General features: G+C 47.1%; 1 protein-coding gene across 2 annotated transcripts in view; it reads left to right on the forward strand.

The window, feature by feature from the left end:
- The window catches only part of SHANK2 (SH3 and multiple ankyrin repeat domains 2), a 2270638-nt gene that overhangs the window by 2174557 nt on the left and 73986 nt on the right, over positions 1-22095 (forward strand). For both annotated transcript variants that reach the window (XM_069221873.1, XM_069221874.1), the window contains one exon: positions 1409-1429. In XM_069221873.1, the coding sequence (XP_069077974.1) occupies positions 1409-1429 (21 nt within the window). The remainder of the gene's footprint in view (positions 1-1408; positions 1430-22095) is intronic.

Consider the following 22095-nt stretch of genomic DNA (forward strand, 5'->3'; position numbering starts at 1 on the left):
TAAGATATGTAAACATGCTGCACCCTTTACCTTTTTATCTTACATGCTTTTAAAGGTAGTTCTCAATATTGAAATAGAAAATCTTTTGTGGGAGGCTGTGTGCCCAAAGAGTATTAAATTATCTTAAGTATTTAAACACCACATACACCGCATTGGGGGTACGAAAGTGCTCAGAAACATATTTTGAAAGCAAGATATGCTGAATACATGTGTTTTAAATTTCCTTTCTAAAGGTTTTTATGCTTTTTTCTGCTAAAAGCTTGATAAGTGGTGAGGTCCACTAAGTACCCAACTTGAATTTAGATTTCTGCTACTGATTTGAAGTCCCTTGTAAGGTTCCCTAACACAATGCCTCTGGAAGATTGTGTTTCATTGTAAAGGGGTATCAAACAGCCTACAACATACAGACATTTTTCCTAGACCTATATAGCTGTAAATAATCTCTTCTGACCAACAGTTGGAAAAGAGTGGAAAACTTATCCAATCTCGAAATAACTGTCTTGCAAAAGCGGTTTTGCTCATCAAATAGTAATTTGTATACATTGCCCTGCCTACATGTACCTTAGTCCAGTGCAGCTTTTCAGTGTGTTTTAGCTTCCCACTGTAGGAGAACCTTCAGATAGAGTCAGTCATTTCATTCACATACAATACGAAGGCAAGTAGTGAAAACACTGTCTGCTTAAATCTGGCTTCTTTTGGGAAAAATGAAATGATATCAACTAAGTGAAAACAATGTGTGTCTGCTAAGAAGAGTGCACCTCATGCCAGATTTCATTTCAACAAGAACCTAAAAGCAGCCATTTTCCAGCTGTAATTGTTTAAAGCTTATTTGTTGTAAAATGCAAGTGTGTTCTGATTGGTGTACTGTAATCCCTTCACTGCTGCAAAGTGAAATATGAATGGCTTTTGAGGGGGGTGTTTGGTCTACATGTATAGGTGTAAACCCTACAAGTCAAAATTAAAAGAGCAAAATACAATGAAAATAATCCCTGCGAATTTCACATTTTTACAGATTTTTCCACAGTAAAAGATTACCCACTATTTGGACAAGCACATAGGGCCAGATTTACTAAGGACTTGCTTTTTCCAAGAAACATTACTAAATCTGCCCCATACATTTTTAAATACAAAATATCATAAAATCAATTGGCTGCATTGCTCTCTCAAAGGGAGGGGCCACTCAGCATAAAATAAACCGCTTTGGTTGACTGTTGCAATATTTAAGCATGCATTGCCATTTAAAACAAAGTAGCAGTGAAGGGTTTTGTCAACCAGTTTGTTTTGAGTTACTTACTGTTAAAAATGTGCTGTTTGTTTTAAAAGTAAATGACTTGGCTGCTGTGTAGAAAGGCAGCTCTTTTGCAAAAATTGTGCAGTATCTGATTAACAAATGATTTCCTTCTGTCAGACAGCAGAATCACTTTGTCAGGTTAGTAGCTTAGCATATTTTAGGAAACATAATTACAGTTTGATTGTGTTTGCTCTCATCTTCGCATGCTTGGTATTCTGCTTCCGAACGAGGAGCACAATGCAGTTGCTTTTGATGGGGTTGATGGGACGTGTTGTGACTGCACCAGACTGCAAAGTGTCTTCCTGCCAGTAGTTTGTTTGGCGTTGTTCTGCCATTATGTATCCGCCTATATATAGAACCACGTTAATCTCTAAGGAATGTTATATCTTGTGAATGTATTGAATGCATGCGTATAAAATCTGATGGAAAAAAATTATGTCAAATCCAATCAGCCCTAACACCTTGGACTGACCTCCACCTTCAACTGAAATCCCCCTACCTCATACATTTCAGAAATATACTGGAGACATATCAGTTAACCCAACAGGGCTTCTACCATCCACTCCCCCCAGATCTTCATTGTGGTCCTCAACTGCAGTGCACCTTCTGACCCAACACTTATAGGATAACTGCAGGATGACCAGGTTATCCAGAGCCGTTGTGCCAAAGTTGGACATGGCAATAGATCGAGGGTTGCCTGCTAGCCTGTTGACTTTGTAAATGCTTCCTTTGTCATGGTTTTTGTAAAGGTTTTTGGTTTGAATAGTAGTTCCTGTCACTGAAGGGAACTACTGTGTGTGGATGTATTCCTTGTGAAAGGGAAGTATGCTGTCACTCACAGTGAAGGTACGCAATGGCTAGAGTGAGCTGTCGCATTGGTCCAAACTGGATGCTGTAGTGGTACAACAACAAACCACTGCGTGAAAAGGGCTGTTTGAAAGCTCCTCTAGATAACTAAATTCTACACACACACACACATATACATATATATATGTATACATATATATATATATATATATTTTTTTTGCCAAAATAAAATACATTTTAAAGTAATGTAATAGGTGAATATGTCAGTGACAACAATAACGTTTTGAACTATAAAAGACACATAAATTCACCACTTATAATTATCAGCGCAAACTATAATTTGCACCCCCACCATGCCCTGCTTATGAACTCATATATTACATCACTCATGACATGTTCTAGGACATCATTTATGACATCACTGATGATGTCATCCAAGCTCCTTTTGTAGACATTGCTCTGTAAATGGGTATAGCATTAGAGCTCTGAAACTAAGCACAAAATAGCTCAGAAGAATATGAGGCATCATCATTGCCATCACAAAAACAACTCCCTTGGGTGTAGAAAGCATGGGTTATGTGCCACATTAACTCTACACCATACACTTCACAGGTAGCATAACTCACATTACTTAAACGTTTTTCAGTGAACTTCTAATGTTTTTTTTTTTTTTTTTTAAAAGAACAGACCTTTTTATCGCACCTAACTTTACTTTAACCTTTGTTTTTTTTTCAGTGAAAGTGCATTAAACAGTAAACGGTTTAATCATATATATATATATATATATATATATATATATATATATATATAAAAATATATATATATATATATATATACACACACACACACACACACACACACATACATATATATTATTTGAGTACAATCAAAAGTTCAAAAGTTCTTGTCTAACGCCAGACCTAAAATGAATGAAAATGTAGTTTGCACTTGTTTAAACACTTGCTGCTTGTTACTACTTTCAAGTCCTTCAAGGAGTTAGGTACTAACGTTACAACACCAGTTTTAGCCCAGTTTCTCTGTACATGATTTGATCTTATTTTAATTGGCTGTGCTAAATTTGAGTAATCAGATAATAATGAATGTTAAGAGGGTGCAAAAATTATATGTGCACAAATAGAGCTGTTTCTTATGCGCAGCACTCGGCTGGCCCTTGGGGATAGGTTTTGACATAAAAGAAAATCCTAAGTAAAAAAAGATACAATACAGTAATATCGACTGTCATGTGGTTTACTATTAATCTTTTGCACAGGGTTCATTTTGTTTTAGCAATGCACCATGGCCAAGGTGTTTCCAAACTCGAGGTGTAAACTGCGCTAAAGGTGGCAGCACAGTAGCCCTGCTGCGTGCATCGTCAGCAAATGGCGCTATACAAACTGGATGGAATAACAGAGGCTGTCTTTGCATCAGGTTTTCTTGTGTGCTGTGTAGTCATGCACAAATGTTTAAAAACAGACAACACAGTTTTAATGTGTGCAGCGTATGCTGGTCACCCCTTTCTTTGTGTGATGCTCACATCCCTTGACGGAGAGTTAATGGACTGTTATAGTTTCACGGGCTATTGCATGCTCATTGGAGGGGGGGAGCAGCAAAGTCTTTTGTCGATGCTGGGTCAGTTGAAGTTCTGCCAGACTCTTAGCTCAGTCTACCATGTCAGAGGAGTATTGAAGACAATGGGGTTGATCTCATTGACTGGTTGCTTCCAGGTGCTCAAAAGTGAAGCCAAGCACTGGATTTAGTAAAAATGTTTCTGTAGACATTGTGCATAGTGGGGATGCCTGAGGAACCCAGGTCCCAGGCCCAGCTCTCCCGTGCTGCCGCATCACTGCATCACTCTTACTCCTGTTTTCTCCTCATTTCTCCCTCGTTTTCTGACTTTCTCCTTAGTTTGTTCCTGTTTTCTTATTGCTTTCTCATTACTTTTCTCCCATTTTCTGATTGCTTTCTCTTTGTCTTCTCCCATTTTCTGATTGCTTGTCCCTGCCTTTTCTCTTATTTTCTGTCTCCTATCTCCTTGCATTTTCCTCCATGCTTTCCCACCATTACCTGATTGCTTTCTCTTTGCCGTTTACCCCTGTTTTCAGATTTCTTTCACCCTGCCTCTTCCCTCGTTTTTTGATTGCTTTGTCTTTGCTTTTTTTCTCCATTTTCTGACTGTTTTCCCTTAATTTTTTCCCTTGTTTTTCTGTTTTCTGCTTGTCTTTTTCCTTGATGTTCATCTCCACTCCTGCCCATTTTTCCCACCTCCCGCCTGACCCTGCCCACTGCCTCCCAGCACCCCTCCCTCCTCCCAGGACCTACTTAATAGAGGCCGCTGGCACACCAAAGGTGTGCCACAGGCAAGCCTGTCTGTAGCTGTCTGCATCTGGACCATGCCCATGCCTCCGCACCCTGAACACCAGATGACTCACTGAACGCTGCTGCCACGCGGCCCCACACTCCACGTTAGGACCATTCTCCTGCACCAGTTGCACCTTCTACATCAGCACAACCACCATCATGCCATAAAGCACCACGTTGACCTCTCGCCACACCACGGCAGAAGAAACACACAGACTCCAATGCCTACTCCTCAACATGCACTCCATGTGCAAGCATTCCACCGAATTATAGGACCTCATCACCACCCTCACACCCAACATTTTCTTCCTCACCGAGACCTGGCTCAGCTCCACATCTGCACCAGACATTGCCACAGCGATCCCTGATGAATATAAAATCACCCACCAGGACCACACCAACAAGCCGGGAGGAGGAACAGCCATCATCCACAAAGAGACCGTACAGCGCACCACCACTACCTAAAACACCAACACCCCTATGGAACACCTCAACTTCAAGCTCTACATTAACAACAAGAAAACCATCAGAGGCACCCTTGCATACTGGCCCATTCGCCAGCTTCTGCAACACCATCACAGACTTCATTTCACCCCTAGCCTTTGGCTGCAAGGGCTACATCTTCCTCTGTGACCTAAACTTCCACATTCACCACCTCAACGAAACAACACCACACAGCTTCTCTACAGTATGAACAACCATGGATTGACCAGATCATCCACGATCCAGGACACACACTTGACCTCATCTTCACCTCCAGCAGCTGTGCCAAATAAAGCCTCATCACAGACCGCACATGGACCGACTACTCCATCGTCGACTTCAGCATCACTAGCCTCAACACAGGTGGAATAAACTTTCAGAGACCAGCTAGACGGACGTCCTCCACACCTCCAACCCCACTACCACCACCAACTTCAAACATAAGACTAAGAACTTTAATGCCTGGATCACCAAGTGCGCCTACAGCATCATCCCCATCAAGAGCAACAGAAAAAAACCTCCAAAAAGGCAAGCTGGTACACCCAAAAACTGAACAGTGAAGTGAGACACAAACAGCTGGAGATGAGATGTAGCACCAGCAAGGACACCTCTGACAGGGCAACCTTCAAAACCTCCCTTAACCTCTACCACCGCCTGCTGAGAGCAACAAAGAAGACAGCCCTAGCTGCATGCATCGAAACTAGCATCAGCAACACCAAGGAACTTTACAACACTGTTAAGAAATTCCCCAACCCGGCTACCAGCGAAAACAACATCACACATCACAAGAGCTTTGTGCAAACTCCCTGACTTCTTCCATGACAAGATCGCAACCATGCGCAGAAACTTCGAACCCCAACCTACATTTATGAACTTCCTCGAAAGATACGCCACCACCGCAACTGACACGAACAACAGACTGATCATCTAGAACTTCCTCTCCACCCAGGACACCACCTCCACCATGAAATCAACCCACTCGGGAGTTCCCACAAACCCATGTCTGCACCACATCTCCAATGGCAGGAACCAAAGGATCGGCCAGGAACTCACCACCTTGCTCAACACCTCTATCACCACCGCAGTATTTCCTGACACATGGAAACATGCTGTAGTCAGACCACTACTTAAAAAACCTCCTCCAACCCCAGCAAACTCACAAACTACTGGCCCATTTCCCTGCTCCCATTCCCAACGAAGTTACTGGAAAAGATCATCAACAAACAACTCAGGACACACCTGGAGCAGAACCAGCAACTCAACTTCTCCCAATCCTAGGTCCACAGCAATCACAGCTCCAAGGCCGCCCTGATCGCAGCCACCACCAACATCCGAATACTCCTCGACCAAGGAAAAACAGCAGCTCTGAGCCTTCTCGGCCTCTTGGCAGACTTCAACACCGTATCCCAACACATGCTGATCAAAAGAATCCAGGACATTGTCATACAAGGGAAAAGGGAACGTGCTCAGATGGATCACCTCCTCCCTCACTGGAAGAACCGAAAGGATCCACCTCCCACCTAACACCTCTCAACCCAAGTGGTGTCCCCTACGGCTCATCCCTCAACCCCCCACACTCTTCAAAGCACATATAAACCCACTGGCCAACATCATCAGATCCCACAGTCTCAACATAATTTCCTATGCAGACGACAGCCAACTCATCCTCTCACTCGCAGACGACCCCACCACCACCAGGACCAACTTCCACAGATGCATGACAAGTGTCGCCGACTGGATGAAGAACAACTGCTTGCAGTTGAACACGGACAAGACAGAAGTACTGATCTTTGGCAACAACAGCAACACATGGAATGCCTCCTGGTGGCCATCAGACCTAGGACCCACACCCACTCCTTCCGACCATGCCAGAAACCTTAGAATAATCATTGACATCAAGCTCACCATGAAATCACAGATCATCGCCGTTTCCTCCACCTGCTTTCTCACTCTGCATATGCTACTTAACATCTTCTAGTGGCTACCCCTGCACACAAGACACACCGTGAAGACTCGTCCTCCATCTTCCTCAATGAACCCACATCGTGCCCATCTCAAGCAACTCCACTGGCTCCCCCATACCGAAGACATGCCGATTCAAGCTGCAGATCCATGCACACAAGGCTCTCTGCAGCCAAGGACCCACCTACATGAACCCCCACCTGAACTTCCACCAACCATTGAGAAGACTACACTTCACCTCCCTATCACTTGCCCACACTCCCCACATCTTCCGAAGCAGAAATGAAGGCCACTTCTTCTCCCACATAGCAGCAAACACCTGGAACAGCCTCCCCACTCAACTCAGGACCATCACCCCACTTCCGCAACTCAAAATGGCCCTCAAGACCTGGCTGTTTGAATAAGCTTTCGGGACCTGCAAGCAACCACATATGTGGCTTTTGTTAGTGGCTGTTCGCCACCATCTATGGGTAGCTTCAGCCTTCTAATTAATCCCCTGAAAAAACTACAATTAGAAGTCTTTCCTGACATTGATTAACCCCTGCAGACATTAGGATTAGAGGTAATTCCTTTATCATTGGTTCATCAGCCAAGGCAGTGGATTCATCATCCCAAATAACCTCTGCTGATGTTACCTTTAGAGGTTGCCCCTAACACATGTGTTTAGCTCAGTAACACATATGGAAATGACTTTGGAACTCTAGTTGCCACTGCAGACATTAAAAGTCGATTGTCCACAGTGGGTTAGTTATTTTAGGCATAGGGGGATTATTTCATTGTTCTAGTTAGCTCCTGGGGACATTTAAGTTACCTGTTATTCCGGTGTCTAGTGGTTAGTGACTCAAGGTAGAAGAGAGCAGATTCAACCTGAGGTTGGGTGTCCCTGCCAACAATACTTTTAGAGGTAATTCCTGTCAATGATGACCCAGCAGTAAAGGGGTTGGCTTCAACACCTTGGGTAATCCCTGAATACATCAAGGCTAGAGGTTGTTTACTAAGGAAGACAAGTAAGTAGGTTTATTGAATTAATCTCAATCACTGGTAATTACTCTGGCTTGCAACCCAGTCCTTTGTTTTTAGCCTGCAATGCACCTGTTATTGGTATCCCTGAGTGGACAGCATGAACTAATCTCTGCCACTAATAATCACTCTGGACCATAATCCAGTTCATCAATTTTTTCTCGATCATGCATCCTCCGATAGAAACCAGCCATATAGAAGTCACTTTTGGTCCTGCTCCAACAGGAACAGCTCAGCCTGAACTGGAAAACCAAGTCCCCTCTGAGCTTAAACATAAGCACCCCCAGATTGGTTTTGGCATACTGGAAACTCATCAGTAGAGTGAAGCTTGATGCATATGGCAAAGTAAGCATGAGACCCAGGTATCCGCATACCATTTGCACTTAAGGCATCTCCCTGAAGAAAACAAAAATGTGATGGATTACATTCTTGAATTAATCCCAGCCACTGGTAATTACTCTGGTCCTCAATCCAGTCCACTGTGTTTTTGCTTACCATGCCACCTTAGAGAGAAACATATGCAAATGAGTGTTGATCCTTCTCCAAAATAAACAGTCCAGCATGAATTGCGAGACCGAGGGCCTGATTTAGATTTTGACGGGTGGGTTATTCCATCACAACGGTTATGCATAGCCCATCCACTGAAATATAAATCCCATTATATCATATGGGATTTATATTTCAGCGGACAGTCTATCTGTCACCGTTGTGACAGAGTAATTTAGTAACTCGTCTGCGGAAATCTAAATCAGGCCCTGAGTCCCCTCTGAACGGGAACACAAGCATCACCAGACCAGTTTTGGCCTACTGCCACCTTGTGATTAGGGTGCAGCTTAATTCCTATGGCAGAGGGAGCACAGGACCCACATTTCCGCATACTCATTGCACTTAGGGCATCATACTGAGGAAAACAAGAAAACAATTGTTGGGCAAAAGAACGATGAACCGGAATAGAGCTCAAGTAATTACCCCTGGCTGAGATTAATTCAAGCATTCCATCCATCAATTTAAGTCTTCCTCAGTTGTAGGTTGTTCACAGCATTGTTGGTTAGTTCACCAGCACAACAGAGAACGGCTTCAGTACCTTGAGGGCACTAGGGCAAAAGACCACTAGTGTGACCACCGGTTAGGGAGTGGCTTCAAGACTCTGGTTAGCCTTCAAGACATTAAGAATGTAGTTTATTACTGGCATTGGTGGTTATTAGTTTACCACCACAGAAGAGTGCAGCTTCAGAAGGCCCTAGGGCTCTGGCAGCCTTCAGGACATTAGGGTCCTGTTGCCCGTAACTAGTAATCCAATATGCAATGGAATTACTTCTGCACTGTGCACAACCCATAGGAGGGGAGAGACAAATGTAACTCCTCTAAGAGCAAAATTGTCACACAGTTTAATTGAGGGGCCCTTTAGGGGCCCGCCTGATGAATGGAAATCCTGCACAGACATTGGAAGCCTTTCGCGGCTAGGAGAGGTAAAAATAGAAAATCACAAGTAGACTCAGTGCTTGAAACTGCTTGAATGGGGTGAATTGGAATGACAGTCATTATTCAGGAGTAGCCTATTTGTTGCAATGTTCTCTTTTGAAAATAGGTTGTACAGTTTGACCTGCAGTTTGGTTGACTCTTTTTGCATTGCAACTTTGCTGCATAGTGGTGCGTTCCTACTTGCCCTTGTAAGGCTGTTCCCGCTTCACCTAGTTTTTAGAGGTGAGGTAGAGGTGAGGTAGGCTGGATTTCCAGGGATCCAGTCGAATCAGTTACTGTTGCTCTGGACTGGAAATGCCTCAACAATCCCCCGCCTCTTAAGTGAGTTTGGAAGCCCTGCTGAATTTCTCTATATGTCCCATTTATCCACTGACAGGGGAAGTAAGTGAAAGTGCCAGGAGTAGCAGTTTCTATGAATTAATATTTCTCAAGGTAGAGTGCATTGCTTCCTCAACTAGCTTTTGAACCCCAGAAAAAGAAAAGGCCGATAGGGCATGTTCAGAGGACCTGGAGCGGCCAAGACTCACGTGTTACTGACTCTATGACGGTTCCGCCCCAAGTCCTGCTGGCCTGTCAGAGTCAATTTTCTCTTAGGAATCAGATAGTTTGCTCATAGGACATTCCTTCCCTGCCTCAGCTTCGCTTCCAGGAGAACAATTCTGCTTTGAGGCCCTTTCAGTGTCATTTGCTGGAGGCCAACCAATCACGTCAATTACAGGAGGGAGCAGCAGTTTTGTTTCCTACGGGCTCCATGTGTTACATATACCCTTGTCTGATCTGAGGATGCTGCTGTACAATCTTAACATGCCTTGTGGAATGTATATATTGACCCTGCTGTGTGTTGCTCAGTAATGACAATCGGACGAAGCAGAGCAGAAAAATGTCATTCTCCTGGTGGTGTTCACTCATCACCCTACACTCTTGGAGCATGTGCGTGTTGTGGGCTGGGTCTCTTTTAATTTTTTTTACTTCTTTCTGCTATAGGCGGGTGACACTGTGTGTGTGTGGGGGGGGTGGTGCACGCGCGCGCATGGAATAAGCACTCTGGGAGGAATGTGGGTTATATGGTGTTTTTCTTTTAAAGGCGTTTCACCTTCTTCTCGAGGCATGAATGTCACTCTGCGTGTATGTGGTGTAAGTGGCATACAATGTTATTTTCCTCTATGTGTTTTATTGTGTTGAAGTATTGTGATGGCGTGTAGTATTTTGGATTTTTGTCCTATTCTCTAGGTACGTTGTTTGGGACATCCTTTTATCAGGTGTATTCTTCTCAAATCATTTGTGTTCAACATATTCTGCATATCAATAGAGGGTACCCTCTGTTGTTCTAGTTGTTTTATTTGCCTTAGTTTCTCTCTGCTACTGTTGCACGGGTGGGTGATTGTGTCCATGATGGTTGTCACCTCTGTTGATCTGTGGGGGCTTGTTGGCACATGAATCATCCTGTTGTTCGTGTGTTTCTCTTATCTGATTTATTTCGAACTCCTTATTTCTCCACCAGAAGATTTTCATACATATTGGCAGATGTTGGAGAACTTTCCTTTAGTTGCCCGTTACAGACACAAAAGAGGGACCCCTAGCAGTCCTATCCCATCACTGTCTTCCAGTTACCACACTGCTCCCTTTCCTCCATCCCACCCACCACTGTGCTCTGGCACTGCAAACTGCTGGCCGAGCTCCGTAGCTCCACTGTTCTGATTCCTTCCTTCCCTCAGCACTGTTCTCTGGGCCGGTTCCTAACCACCCACTTCAGTGTCTCATCTCCACTGTCCCACTTTTAGACCCTCTCCATCTCTTCTCTGGCCTACCACCCTGTATGCCCGGGCACCCATTGCTGCTGTCCACCCTAAGTCCAGCCCAGCCCTACGTAGCTCCGGTCCTCTAACACTACCCATCACTCTCCTCCAACCTGATTCCAGCCACTCCCAGCTCCCTATGCACTCTGTGCCATCCTCTACCCACTACTTTATGGGGATCTGCAGTGGTACAGTATGTTAAACTTCCTTGACACATTAGGTGCATCGTCGAAAACATGGGACACGCCATGCTCCAAAGACTCCACACTAATGTCCTTACGAAATGATGCATACATTGTCTCCTCATCAGAATCCCAGTCATTCTCTCTCCCCAAGAGATGGCCATTGTTAGAAATGGGGTTTTTGGTTGGCAGTCAGGTTGCCCTCTGTCCAAGCAAGAACCCTCACTCTAGTCAGGGTAAGTCACACACAATCCAAAATCAGCCTGCGCTCACCCTCCGGTAGCTTGGCACGAGCAGTCAGGCTTAACTTAGAAGGCAATGTGTAAAGCATTTGTGCAATAAATCATACAACACCATAGTATAACACCACAAAAATACACCACACAGTGTTTAGAAAAATATAGAATATTTATCTGGATAATTGTAGGTCAACACGATCAAAGTTGCAATACGAATTTGTAAAGATATCACTGAGAAGTGATATTAAGTGTCTTTAAGTCTTTAAAAAGCAATAAAGTGTCTTTCAAGCACAGAGTACCTGGTTTCTGGTGGGAAATCTCCTCAGAGGGCCACAGGAGAAGAGATGCGTGGAAAAAGGGGTGTGTGCGTCGATTTCTCCTCAGCACACACAGACTTGCGTCGTTCTTTTCCACGCGGGGAAGTCGTGCGTCGTTTTCCGGCGCGCAGACAGTCTCTTTTTGTGGATCGCGGGGATTACCAGATGTCCCGGGTCTGTGCGTGGATTCTCCTGCTTATTTTCCGGCTGCGCGTCGTTCTGCGGGGCTGCGCGTCGAAGTTTCGATCTCACGGTAGGCGTCGCGTCGATTTCTCCTTGGAAGTCGGGCGGCGTTGTCCTTGCGAGGCCGTGCGTCGAAATTTTGGTCTCACGGCAGGAGTCGCGTCGATTTCTCCTTGGAAGTCGGGCGGCGTTGTCCTTGCGAGGCCGTGCGTCAAAGTTTCGCACTCACGGTAGGCGTCGCGTCGATTTCTCCTGGAAAGTCGGGCGGCTTTGTCCTTGCGAGGTTGTGCGTCGAAGTCTCGATCGTCCCGAGGGCGTCGCGTCGATCAGCGTTTGTGTGCGGCGTTTTTCTCGCCGCGAAACAAGCTGTGCGTCGAAATTTCCGGCGCACGGAGCGTCCAAGTGAAAGGAAGAAGTCTTTTTGGTCCTGAGACTTCAAGGAACAGGAGGCAAGCTCTATCCAAGCCCTTGGAGAGCACTTTTACAGCCAGACAAGAGTTCAGCAAGGCAGCAGGGCAACAGCAAGACAGCAGTCCTTTGTAGAAAGCAGACAGGTGAGTCCTTTGAGCAGCCAGGCAGTTCTTCTTGGCAGGATGTAGTTTCTGGTTCAGGTTTCTTCTCCAGCAAGTGTCTGATGAGGTAGGGCAGAGGCCCTGTTTTATACTAAGTTGTGCCTTTGAAGTGGGGGTGACTTCAAAGAGTCTCTAAGAAATGCACCAAGTTCCCTTTCAGCTCAATCCTGTCTGCCAGAGTCCCAGTAGGGGGTGTGGCAGTCCTTTGTGTGAGGGCAGGCCCTCCACCCTCCCAGCCCAGGAAGACCCATTCAAAATGCAGATGTATGCAAGTGAGGCTGAGTACCCTGTGTTTGGGGTGTGTCTGAGTGAATGCACAAGGAGCTGTCAACTAAACCGAGCCAGACGTGGATTGAAGGGCACAACAAGATTTTAGTGCAAAGAAATGCTCACTTTCTAAAAGTGGCATTTCTAGAATAGTAATATTAAATCCGACTTCACCAGTCAGCAGGATTTTGTATTACCATTCTGGCCATACTAAATATGACCTTCCTGCTCCTTTCAGATCAGCAGCTGCCACTTCAACAGTGTATGAGGGCAGCCTCAATGTTAGCCTATGAAAGGAGCCGGCCTCACAGTAGTGTAAAAACGAATTTAGGAGTTTCACACTACCAGGACATATAACTACACAGGTACATGTCCTGCCTTTTACCTACACCGCACCCTGCTCTAGGGGTTACCTAGGGCACACATTAGGGATGACTTATATGTAGTAAAAGGGGAGTTCTAGGCTTGGCAAGTACTTTTAAATGCCAAGTCGAAGTGGCAGTGAAACTGCACACACAGGCCTTGCAATGGCAGGCCTGAGACAGGGTTAAGGGGCTACTGAGGTGGGTGGCACAACCAGTGCTGCAGGCCCACTAGTAGCATTTAATCTACCTGCCCTAGGCACATGTAGTGCACTCTACCAGGGACTTACAAGTAAATTAAATAGTCAATCATGGATAAACCAATCAGTAGTACAATTTACCCAGAGAGCATATGCACTTTAGCACTGGTTAGCAGTGGTAAAGTGCCCAGAGGTCAAAAGCCAACAACAACAGGTCAGAAAAAATAGGAGGAAGGAGGCAAAAAGTTTGGGGATGTCCCTGTCAAAAAGCCAGGTCCAACATGACCCCCTACCAGCCTAAAGCCAGGGGAGAACAATCACTATCCTGATGTACTTCCCTGTTTGAGGCGACAGAACAAGGACCCAGGCCCACAACAGCAGGGGCATGCTCCAGTTCTTCGCCTTCCTGACTCCAATGGGATCACTCTGTCCATACTCTCAGGGCCCACTAAGCCAACCCATGGGGAACCTTTCTCCTTACCTGCGGATCCCATCTGTGCAGCACCTAACCTTACTTTGCTCACAGATGTATCCCAGGAGCAGGATAGTACCACCATGACCAACACAGTGGTGTTGCCCACTCTACCCCTGGGGTGTGACACTTGTCCCCTCCTCAGGGATAACTCTGTCCACCCGGACAGCAAGGCACAGTGATTACTGACAGCTGCCAGGGATGAGAGCCAGGCCCCAGGCCTCTCAAAGCTCTCCAACCACTGTGGCTGTGGAGAGTGGGGGGCGGTAGCCCCAGGTGCTGGGCACCCTTTAACCACTCTCCCTTCCACCAGGTCAGGGATGACAGCCTGAACCTGGTCCTCCCCTCTGGGGCTTTGTACCCTCCCTCCTGGAGCGGTACCCCCAGAGTCCAACATGGTCAGGGTGCTTACAGAAGTCACCCTGTACCATTCCTCCACCAGTGCAGGGCTTTTAACCTGCAACTGGCCCTCCAACCTGGGGCCTGTACCTTCAGGTTGGACTAGGGCCCGGGGTGAGGCTTCCCTCCCCCTGCCCTCCCTTCTGGGGTCCAGCACCCTCCAACTAGGAGTGGCCTCCTCAGAAGACAACATGGTAGGGGCACTGTTATCAGTAGCCCCTCCCTCCAGGTCCGGGGGGACACCCTGAACCTGGTCTTCCAGCCCAGGGTCTGTACCCTCAGACTGGATCACTGCCTGGCAAACCAGGACTTCCTGGGAGGCACACCTACCCCCCACCAGGTCAGAGTTTAACCTCTGCACCTGCCCATTCAACTCAGAGTCACCACCCTGAAGTTGAACAATTGCCTGGCACGCCAGGACTTCCTGGAGGGCACACTGACCCTCCACCCGGTCAGAGTTTAACCTCTGCACCTGACCATTCAACTCAGGGTCACCACCCTGAAGTTGAACAATTGCCTGGCACACCAGGACTTCATGGAGGGCACACTGACCCTCCACCAGGTCAGAGTTTAACCTCTGAACTGGGCCATTCAACTCAGAGTCACCACCCTGAAGTTGAACAATTGCCTGGCGCACCAGGACTTTCTGGGAGGCACACCTACCTCCCACCAGGTCAGAGTTTAACCTCTGAGCCTGGTTCCCCAACCCAGGGTCACCACCCTGAGGTTGGGCAATTGCCTGGCACGCCAGGACTTTCTGGGGGGCACACCTACCCCCCACCAGGTCATAGTTTAACCTCTGAACCTGGGTATCCAACCCAGAGTCACCACCCTGAGGTTGAACAATTGCCTGGCACGCCAGGACTTTCTGGGGGGCACACCTACCCCCCACCAGGTCAGAGTTTAACCTCTGAACCCGGTTATCCAACCCAGAGTCAGCACTCTGAGGTTGAACAATTGCCTGGCACGCCAGGACTTTCTGGAGGGCCCACTGACCCTCCACCAGGTCAGAGTTTAACCTCTGAACTGGGCCATTCAACTCAGAGTCACCACCCTGAAGTTGAACAATCGCCTGGCACGCCAGGACTTCCTGGAGGGCACACTGACCCTCCACCAGGTCAGAGTTTAACCTCTGAACCTGGTTCTCCAACCTAGGGTCACCATCCTGAGGTTGGACAACTGCCTGGTACACCAGGGCTTTCTGGGGGGCACACCTACCCCCCACCAGGTCAGAGGTTAACCTCTGAGCCTGGATATCCAACCCAGAGTCACCACCCTGAGGTTGAACCATTGCCTGGCAGGCCAGGACTTTCAGGGAGGCACACCTACCTCCCACCAGGTCAGAGTTTAACCTCTGAACCTGGTTAGCCAACCCAGAGTCACTACCCTGAGGTTGGGCAATTGCCTGGCACCCCAGGACTTTCTGGGAGGCACACCTACCTCCCACCAGGTCAGAGTTTAACCTCTGAACCTGGCCATCCAACCCAGAGTCGACACCCTGAGGTTGGACAACTGCCTGGCACGCCAGGACTTTCTGGGGGGCACACCTACCCCCCACCAGGTCAGAGTTTAACCTCTGAACCTGACCATCCAACCCAGAGTCAACACCCTGAGGTTGGACAATTGCCTGGCACAGCAGGACTTCTTGGGAGGCACACCTACCTCCCACCCGGTCAGAGTTTGACCTCTTCACCTGGTAAGCCAACCCAGAGTCACCACCCTGAGGTTGAACCATTGCCTGGCATTCCAGGACTTTCTGGGGGGCACATCTACCCCCCACCAGGTCAAAGTTTAACCTCTGAACCCGGTTATCCAACCCAGAGTCACCACCCTGAGGTTGAATCTTTGCCTGGCATGCCAGGACTTCCTGGGGGGCACTCTCACCCCCCACAAGGGACACGCCGTCCCCAAGGGCCACACAAGAGTCTGGTTGGCGCAGGTCTCCCGACCTCTGCCCATCCGGCAGAGTCTGGGTTTCCCCCAAACCAGAAACGGTCTCACCTGGGTCATTCCTGGGGGGCTCTGCTCTCAGAGCTGACCCCTGACTTTCAAGATCCTCCACTGGGGTCTGCCACCCCCTCTCAACCCTATGTCTGGACCTCTGCACCCCCTCACTAGGAGTGGTACTGCCAGACACCAGAACTGTTGGGATGCTGTCTACAGTCATCCCCCCAAGTTCTTCTGACACTGCAGGGCTTCCCTCAAAAGGTGGCCCTACGGTACAGGTTAGGCTCTGAGACCTACCTGGGACACTACAATCCTCTCCCACCTCACTTGGTCGGGAACCACCTAGACCACTCCCTTCAGGAGCACCCCCAAATGCCTCTTCAGACTCTCTGGTACTCACCCAAAAGTCTGCCTCCACTGTAAGTTCCCTGGGGTCAGAGAACTCACACTCCACCTGGTGTTGGCGTAGCTCTGGAAAATAAGGACCAGACATATGCTCTCCAGCAATTACATCACTCTGCCCTTCACATGTATTAACCACAGTACCCTTCACCCAACCACCCAGTAACTCAACCTTGGAAAAGCACTCTACTTCACCCTCCTGACACTGGTGAGACAGTATCTGTCTGTCCCTGACACTCAACCCAAACTCTTCTGGGATGTCTCTACACTCTATATCCAGGACGTCCACCAGGGGGGAACCCTTTTCTCTGTCACTCTCTGCTAGAGTCAGTAAAGTGTCCCTCCCCCCAGTAGGAATATGACTCCCTGTGCCAGTTCCCCAATCCTTCTCAGGGACCCTGTGCATAACGGGAACTACCTCATACCCTTGAACTGCCTGGGGTGTGTCAACTCCCTTCTTCAAGTTGAGCACCACATCTCTGGGCTTGTGCCCTTCTTCAGCAGTACTAGATGCAAGATTTTTGCTGCCACCATCTGAACTGGACTCAGCCCTTCCGGCCTCCAGTTTCAGCTCTTTACAGCTCAGCTCTTGAGCTGCAATCTTTTCTTCTTCCAGGGCTAAAAGTCTTTTTGCCTCAACCTCTGCAAGATACTCCTCTAATTGTTGCTCCTGTCGCCTTTGACTTCGGAGCCATTCATCTATTTCTGGGTCACTGTCCAACTCTGAGTAGCCTTCCTCCTCATCTGAGTAGTCTTCCTCCTCATCTGAGGGGTACTTAGTCATTTGGTTTCTTGCTGCCTCTCTCTCTGCCCATCTTTCCTCCCCCCAGACTATGTAGTGATGGAGCATCTCCGCTTTAGTAGATCTCCTTGCTACAGGAAGGCCCCATTGTCTGCAAAGCTTCCTTAGGTCAGCCTTAGTGAGGTGGTCAGTACGAACAAAGAATGAGTAGGTAAGCAATCCCATTCTGATAAGATCTTACTAGCAAAAACCAAAATCCAAAGTCCAAAATATCAATAGTATATCCAGGAGGACATCAGAGAACCAAAAGCCAAAAAAGATGAAAAATCAAGTTAACCTTCAACTGTGGGTAGGTAGTGAAATACTTAGCTACTGTATGTCACTGCACAAACACAAGTCCTATCCTCACCGCTGATCACCAATGTTAGAAATGGGGTTTTTGGTTGGCAGTCAGGTTGCCCTCTGTCCAAGCAAGAACCCTCACTCTAGTCAGGGTAAGTCACACACAATCCAAAATCAGCCTGCGCTCACCCTCCGGTAGCTTGGCACGAGCAGTCAGGCTTAACTTAGAAGGCAATGTGTAAAGCATTTGTGCAATAAATCATACAACACCATAGTATAACACCACAAAAATACACCACACAGTGTTTAGAAAAATATAGAATATTTATCTGGATAATTGTAGGTCAACACGATCAAAGTTGCAATACGAATTTGTAAAGATATCACTGAGAAGTGATATTAAGTGTCTTTAAGTCTTTAAAAAGCAATAAAGTGTCTTTCAAGCACAGAGTACCTGGTTTCTGGTGGGAAATCTCCTCAGAGGGCCACAGGAGAAGAGATGCGTGGAAAAAGGGGTGTGTGCGTCGATTTCTCCTCAGCACACACAGACTTGCGTCGTTCTTTTCCACGCGGGGAAGTCGGGCGTCGTTGTCCGGCGCGCAGACAGTCTCTTTTTGTGGATCGCGGGGATTACCAGATGTCCCGGGTCTGTGCGTGGATTCTCCTGCTTATTTTCCGGCTGCGCGTCGTTCTGCGGGGCTGCGCGTCGAAGTTTCGATCTCACGGTAGGCGTCGCGTCGATTTCTCCTTGGAAGTCGGGCGGCGTTGTCCTTGCGAGGCCGTGCGTCGAAATTTTGGTCTCACGGCAGGCGTCGCGACGATTTCTCCTTGGAAGTCGGGCGGCGTTGTCCTTGCGAGGCCGTGCGTCAAAGTTTCGCACTCACGGTAGGCGTCGCGTCGATTTCTCCTGGAAAGTCGGGCGGCTTTGTCCTTGCGAGGTTGTGCGTCGAAGTCTCGATCGTCCCGAGGGCGTCGCGTCGATCAGCGTTTGTGTGCGGCGTTTTTCTCGCCGCGAAACAAGCTGTGCGTCGAAATTTCCGGCGCACGGAGCGTCCAAGTGAAAGGAAGAAGTCTTTTTGGTCCTGAGACTTCAAGGAACAGGAGGCAAGCTCTATCCAAGCCCTTGGAGAGCACTTTTACAGCCAGACAAGAGTTCAGCAAGGCAGCAGGGCAACAGCAAGACAGCAGTCCTTTGTAGAAAGCAGACAGGTGAGTCCTTTGAGCAGCCAGGCAGTTCTTCTTGGCAGGATGTAGTTTCTGGTTCAGGTTTCTTCTCCAGCAAGTGTCTGATGAGGTAGGGCAGAGGCCCTGTTTTATACTAAGTTGTGCCTTTGAAGTGGGGGTGACTTCAAAGAGTCTCTAAGAAATGCACCAAGTTCCCTTTCAGCTCAATCCTGTCTGCCAGAGTCCCAGTAGGGGGTGTGGCAGTCCTTTGTGTGAGGGCAGGCCCTCCACCCTCCCAGCCCAGGAAGACCCATTCAAAATGCAGATGTTTGCAAGTGAGGCTGAGTACCCTGTGTTTGGGGTGTGTCTGAGTGAATGCACAAGGAGCTGTCAACTAAACCGAGCCAGACGTGGATTGAAGGGCACAACAAGATTTTAGTGCAAAGAAATGCTCACTTTCTAAAAGTGGCATTTCTAGAATAGTAATATTAAATCCGACTTCACCAGTCAGCAGGATTTTGTATTACCATTCTGGCCATACTAAATATGACCTTCCTGCTCCTTTCAGATCAGCAGCTGCCACTTCAACAGTGTATGAGGGCAGCCTCAATGTTAGCCTATGAAAGGAGCCGGCCTCACAGTAGTGTAAAAACGAATTTAGGAGTTTCACACTACCAGGACATATAACTACACAGGTACATGTCCTGCCTTTTACCTACACCGCACCCTGCTCTAGGGGTTACCTAGGGCACACATTAGGGATGACTTATATGTAGTAAAAGGGGAGTTCTAGGCTTGGCAAGTACTTTTAAATGCCAAGTCGAAGTGGCAGTGAAACTGCACACACAGGCCTTGCAATGGCAGGCCTGAGACAGGGTTAAGGGGCTACTGAGGTGGGTGGCACAACCAGTGCTGCAGGCCCACTAGTAGCATTTAATCTACCTGCCCTAGGCACATGTAGTGCACTCTACCAGGGACTTACAAGTAAATTAAATAGTCAATCATGGATAAACCAATCAGTAGTACAATTTACCCAGAGAGCATATGCACTTTAGCACTGGTTAGCAGTGGTAAAGTGCCCAGAGGTCAAAAGCCAACAACAACAGGTCAGAAAAAATAGGAGGAAGGAGGCAAACAGTTTGGGGATGTCCCCGTCAAAAAGCCAGGTCCAACAGCCATGATCCAGCATAAAGCCAGCCCATGCAGCCCTGCGGTGTGTGCTGTGTATTACCAGTCTCCGGACATGTGCAACTAGAGCTGAAAAAGCCTTACAACAAAAACTCAAACTAAAACAATGTTTCGTTGAAGATGATGTGGACTTGTCTGCTAATACCACAGTTGAACGCTTTTACAAGGGAATTTAATCTGCTGCATTACACATTTATGTGAGATTGATCACACTTCCGTGAGTTTCAATATGAAGTACACACAACACAGGATTGTGTAGCAGACTCCTGAGGACACATAAGGATAGTTTAAATGGCTCCCAGGCTCTACCTAAATGCTTATTATTGTGAGGTCTACAGAGGCTTCTTTTATACTCATAAATCGATTCCCTCTATTTGCTAAAATCAAAGCTAGAAAGACACTTGGGAGTTACCTTCTCCACCTAAGCAACATCATGGAAACCAGTCTCAGAAGATATGTTTCTAAACTACCCTCATGTGACTACAAGCATTAGTCTTCCAGTGCCAGTGCTGAGAGGGTGACACTATTGGTTTTGCCAGTGTCAAAAGATCTTAAAATGCACCGGCATTGGGAAAGCTAATCGCAGAAACCAACTACGATAAACAAGTTTTTTATACTTTCAATATGGCCGCCTCTTTGAGTATATTTCGCAACATCAAGTCAGTCCACACAACACAGCAGCCATTTTCGAAATAAAGAAAACAATGCAAGATGGCCACTGCACTGTGTGATGCAACGTGCGTTTCTTCTTCATGTCATGCCGTGTCACACAACGCAACTGACATTTTGAAATTACAGAAGGCAATGTTTTTTTGACTTTTCAAGATGGCCGCTATGTTGACTGATATAATGTGATGTGCAATACATGTAAGGTAGTTACAGGTACAGAGAGCAATGTTTTCTGCTCTTGTAACATGCCCACTTGTCACTGTTCGCTTTGCAGGTGATTTTATAAAGGTATACAGTTTTGACAGAGCTAATAGCAGCCACCAACATGGTGCTGGAGAGGGGCATGAGTGGGAACCAAGAGTACATTTTATTTAAAAGCGTGGTAAGAGGCACATGAAACTTCAGTGGGATACCATCCAGGGCATCACCAAGGCCACCCTCCTGTTCCAGGCACACCTCAGAACAGCATCAGCTGGGTGGGAGGAGAAAGACATAGTGCATTTCACAGGAGCAACAAAAGGGCGGGAAGGAAGTGAGGAGTGACTCGGGGCAGTAACTGATCGCGTGAGAGGGCACTAATAGTGAAAGGAAAAAACACATACTCCCAGGAAGTGGTAACCAACATCTGAAAGTTAAAATAAAACAAGTTTCATGACAGTAACAGACCAATACACCCTATCCACTTAAAAAGAAAGCACAAACAAGCTAGCTTCACGGGCAGGACAAACCCGGAATAAGAAGGAATTTCACTAAACAGCAGGAAATTCAAAATGATAAGAAGATCATCTAATCCAGAGGATGGGCTGACCCAAAGTCCCCTCCTTCTACTACTGTGAACAAAGGTGTCTGCTGAAGCTGTCTGTATCACAACCACAATAATGTCCTTTGAGTCCAGGATCTACCAACTCTAATGTTAATAATGTATATTTCAAGGTTTTCGCTTGTTGGTCAAAACAGTCAATGTAACTGATCTCCCCTTTGGAACACAATTTTAGCCATTAAGACAGGCATCCGATGCTGGGTTTCCACTCCTTTAAATGACCCTTTTCTGTCTCTCTCTAATTGAGATGGCAGCGTATGCCAATAGGAAATGCCATTACCAATGAGTCTAAATGACGATTGTTTACATTCAGTGTATCCTGGAAATCTGGATCCGGCTCTCTTGGTTATGCCCTTGTTCCACAAGTTGCAGAGCCAGGGGATAGTTTCAGGGTAACCATTGGCAATGGAAATTATTTCCATATGGACT

This window comes from Pleurodeles waltl, chromosome 3_1, assembly GCF_031143425.1.
Source record: "Pleurodeles waltl isolate 20211129_DDA chromosome 3_1, aPleWal1.hap1.20221129, whole genome shotgun sequence".
NCBI lineage: Eukaryota > Metazoa > Chordata > Amphibia > Caudata > Salamandridae > Pleurodeles > Pleurodeles waltl.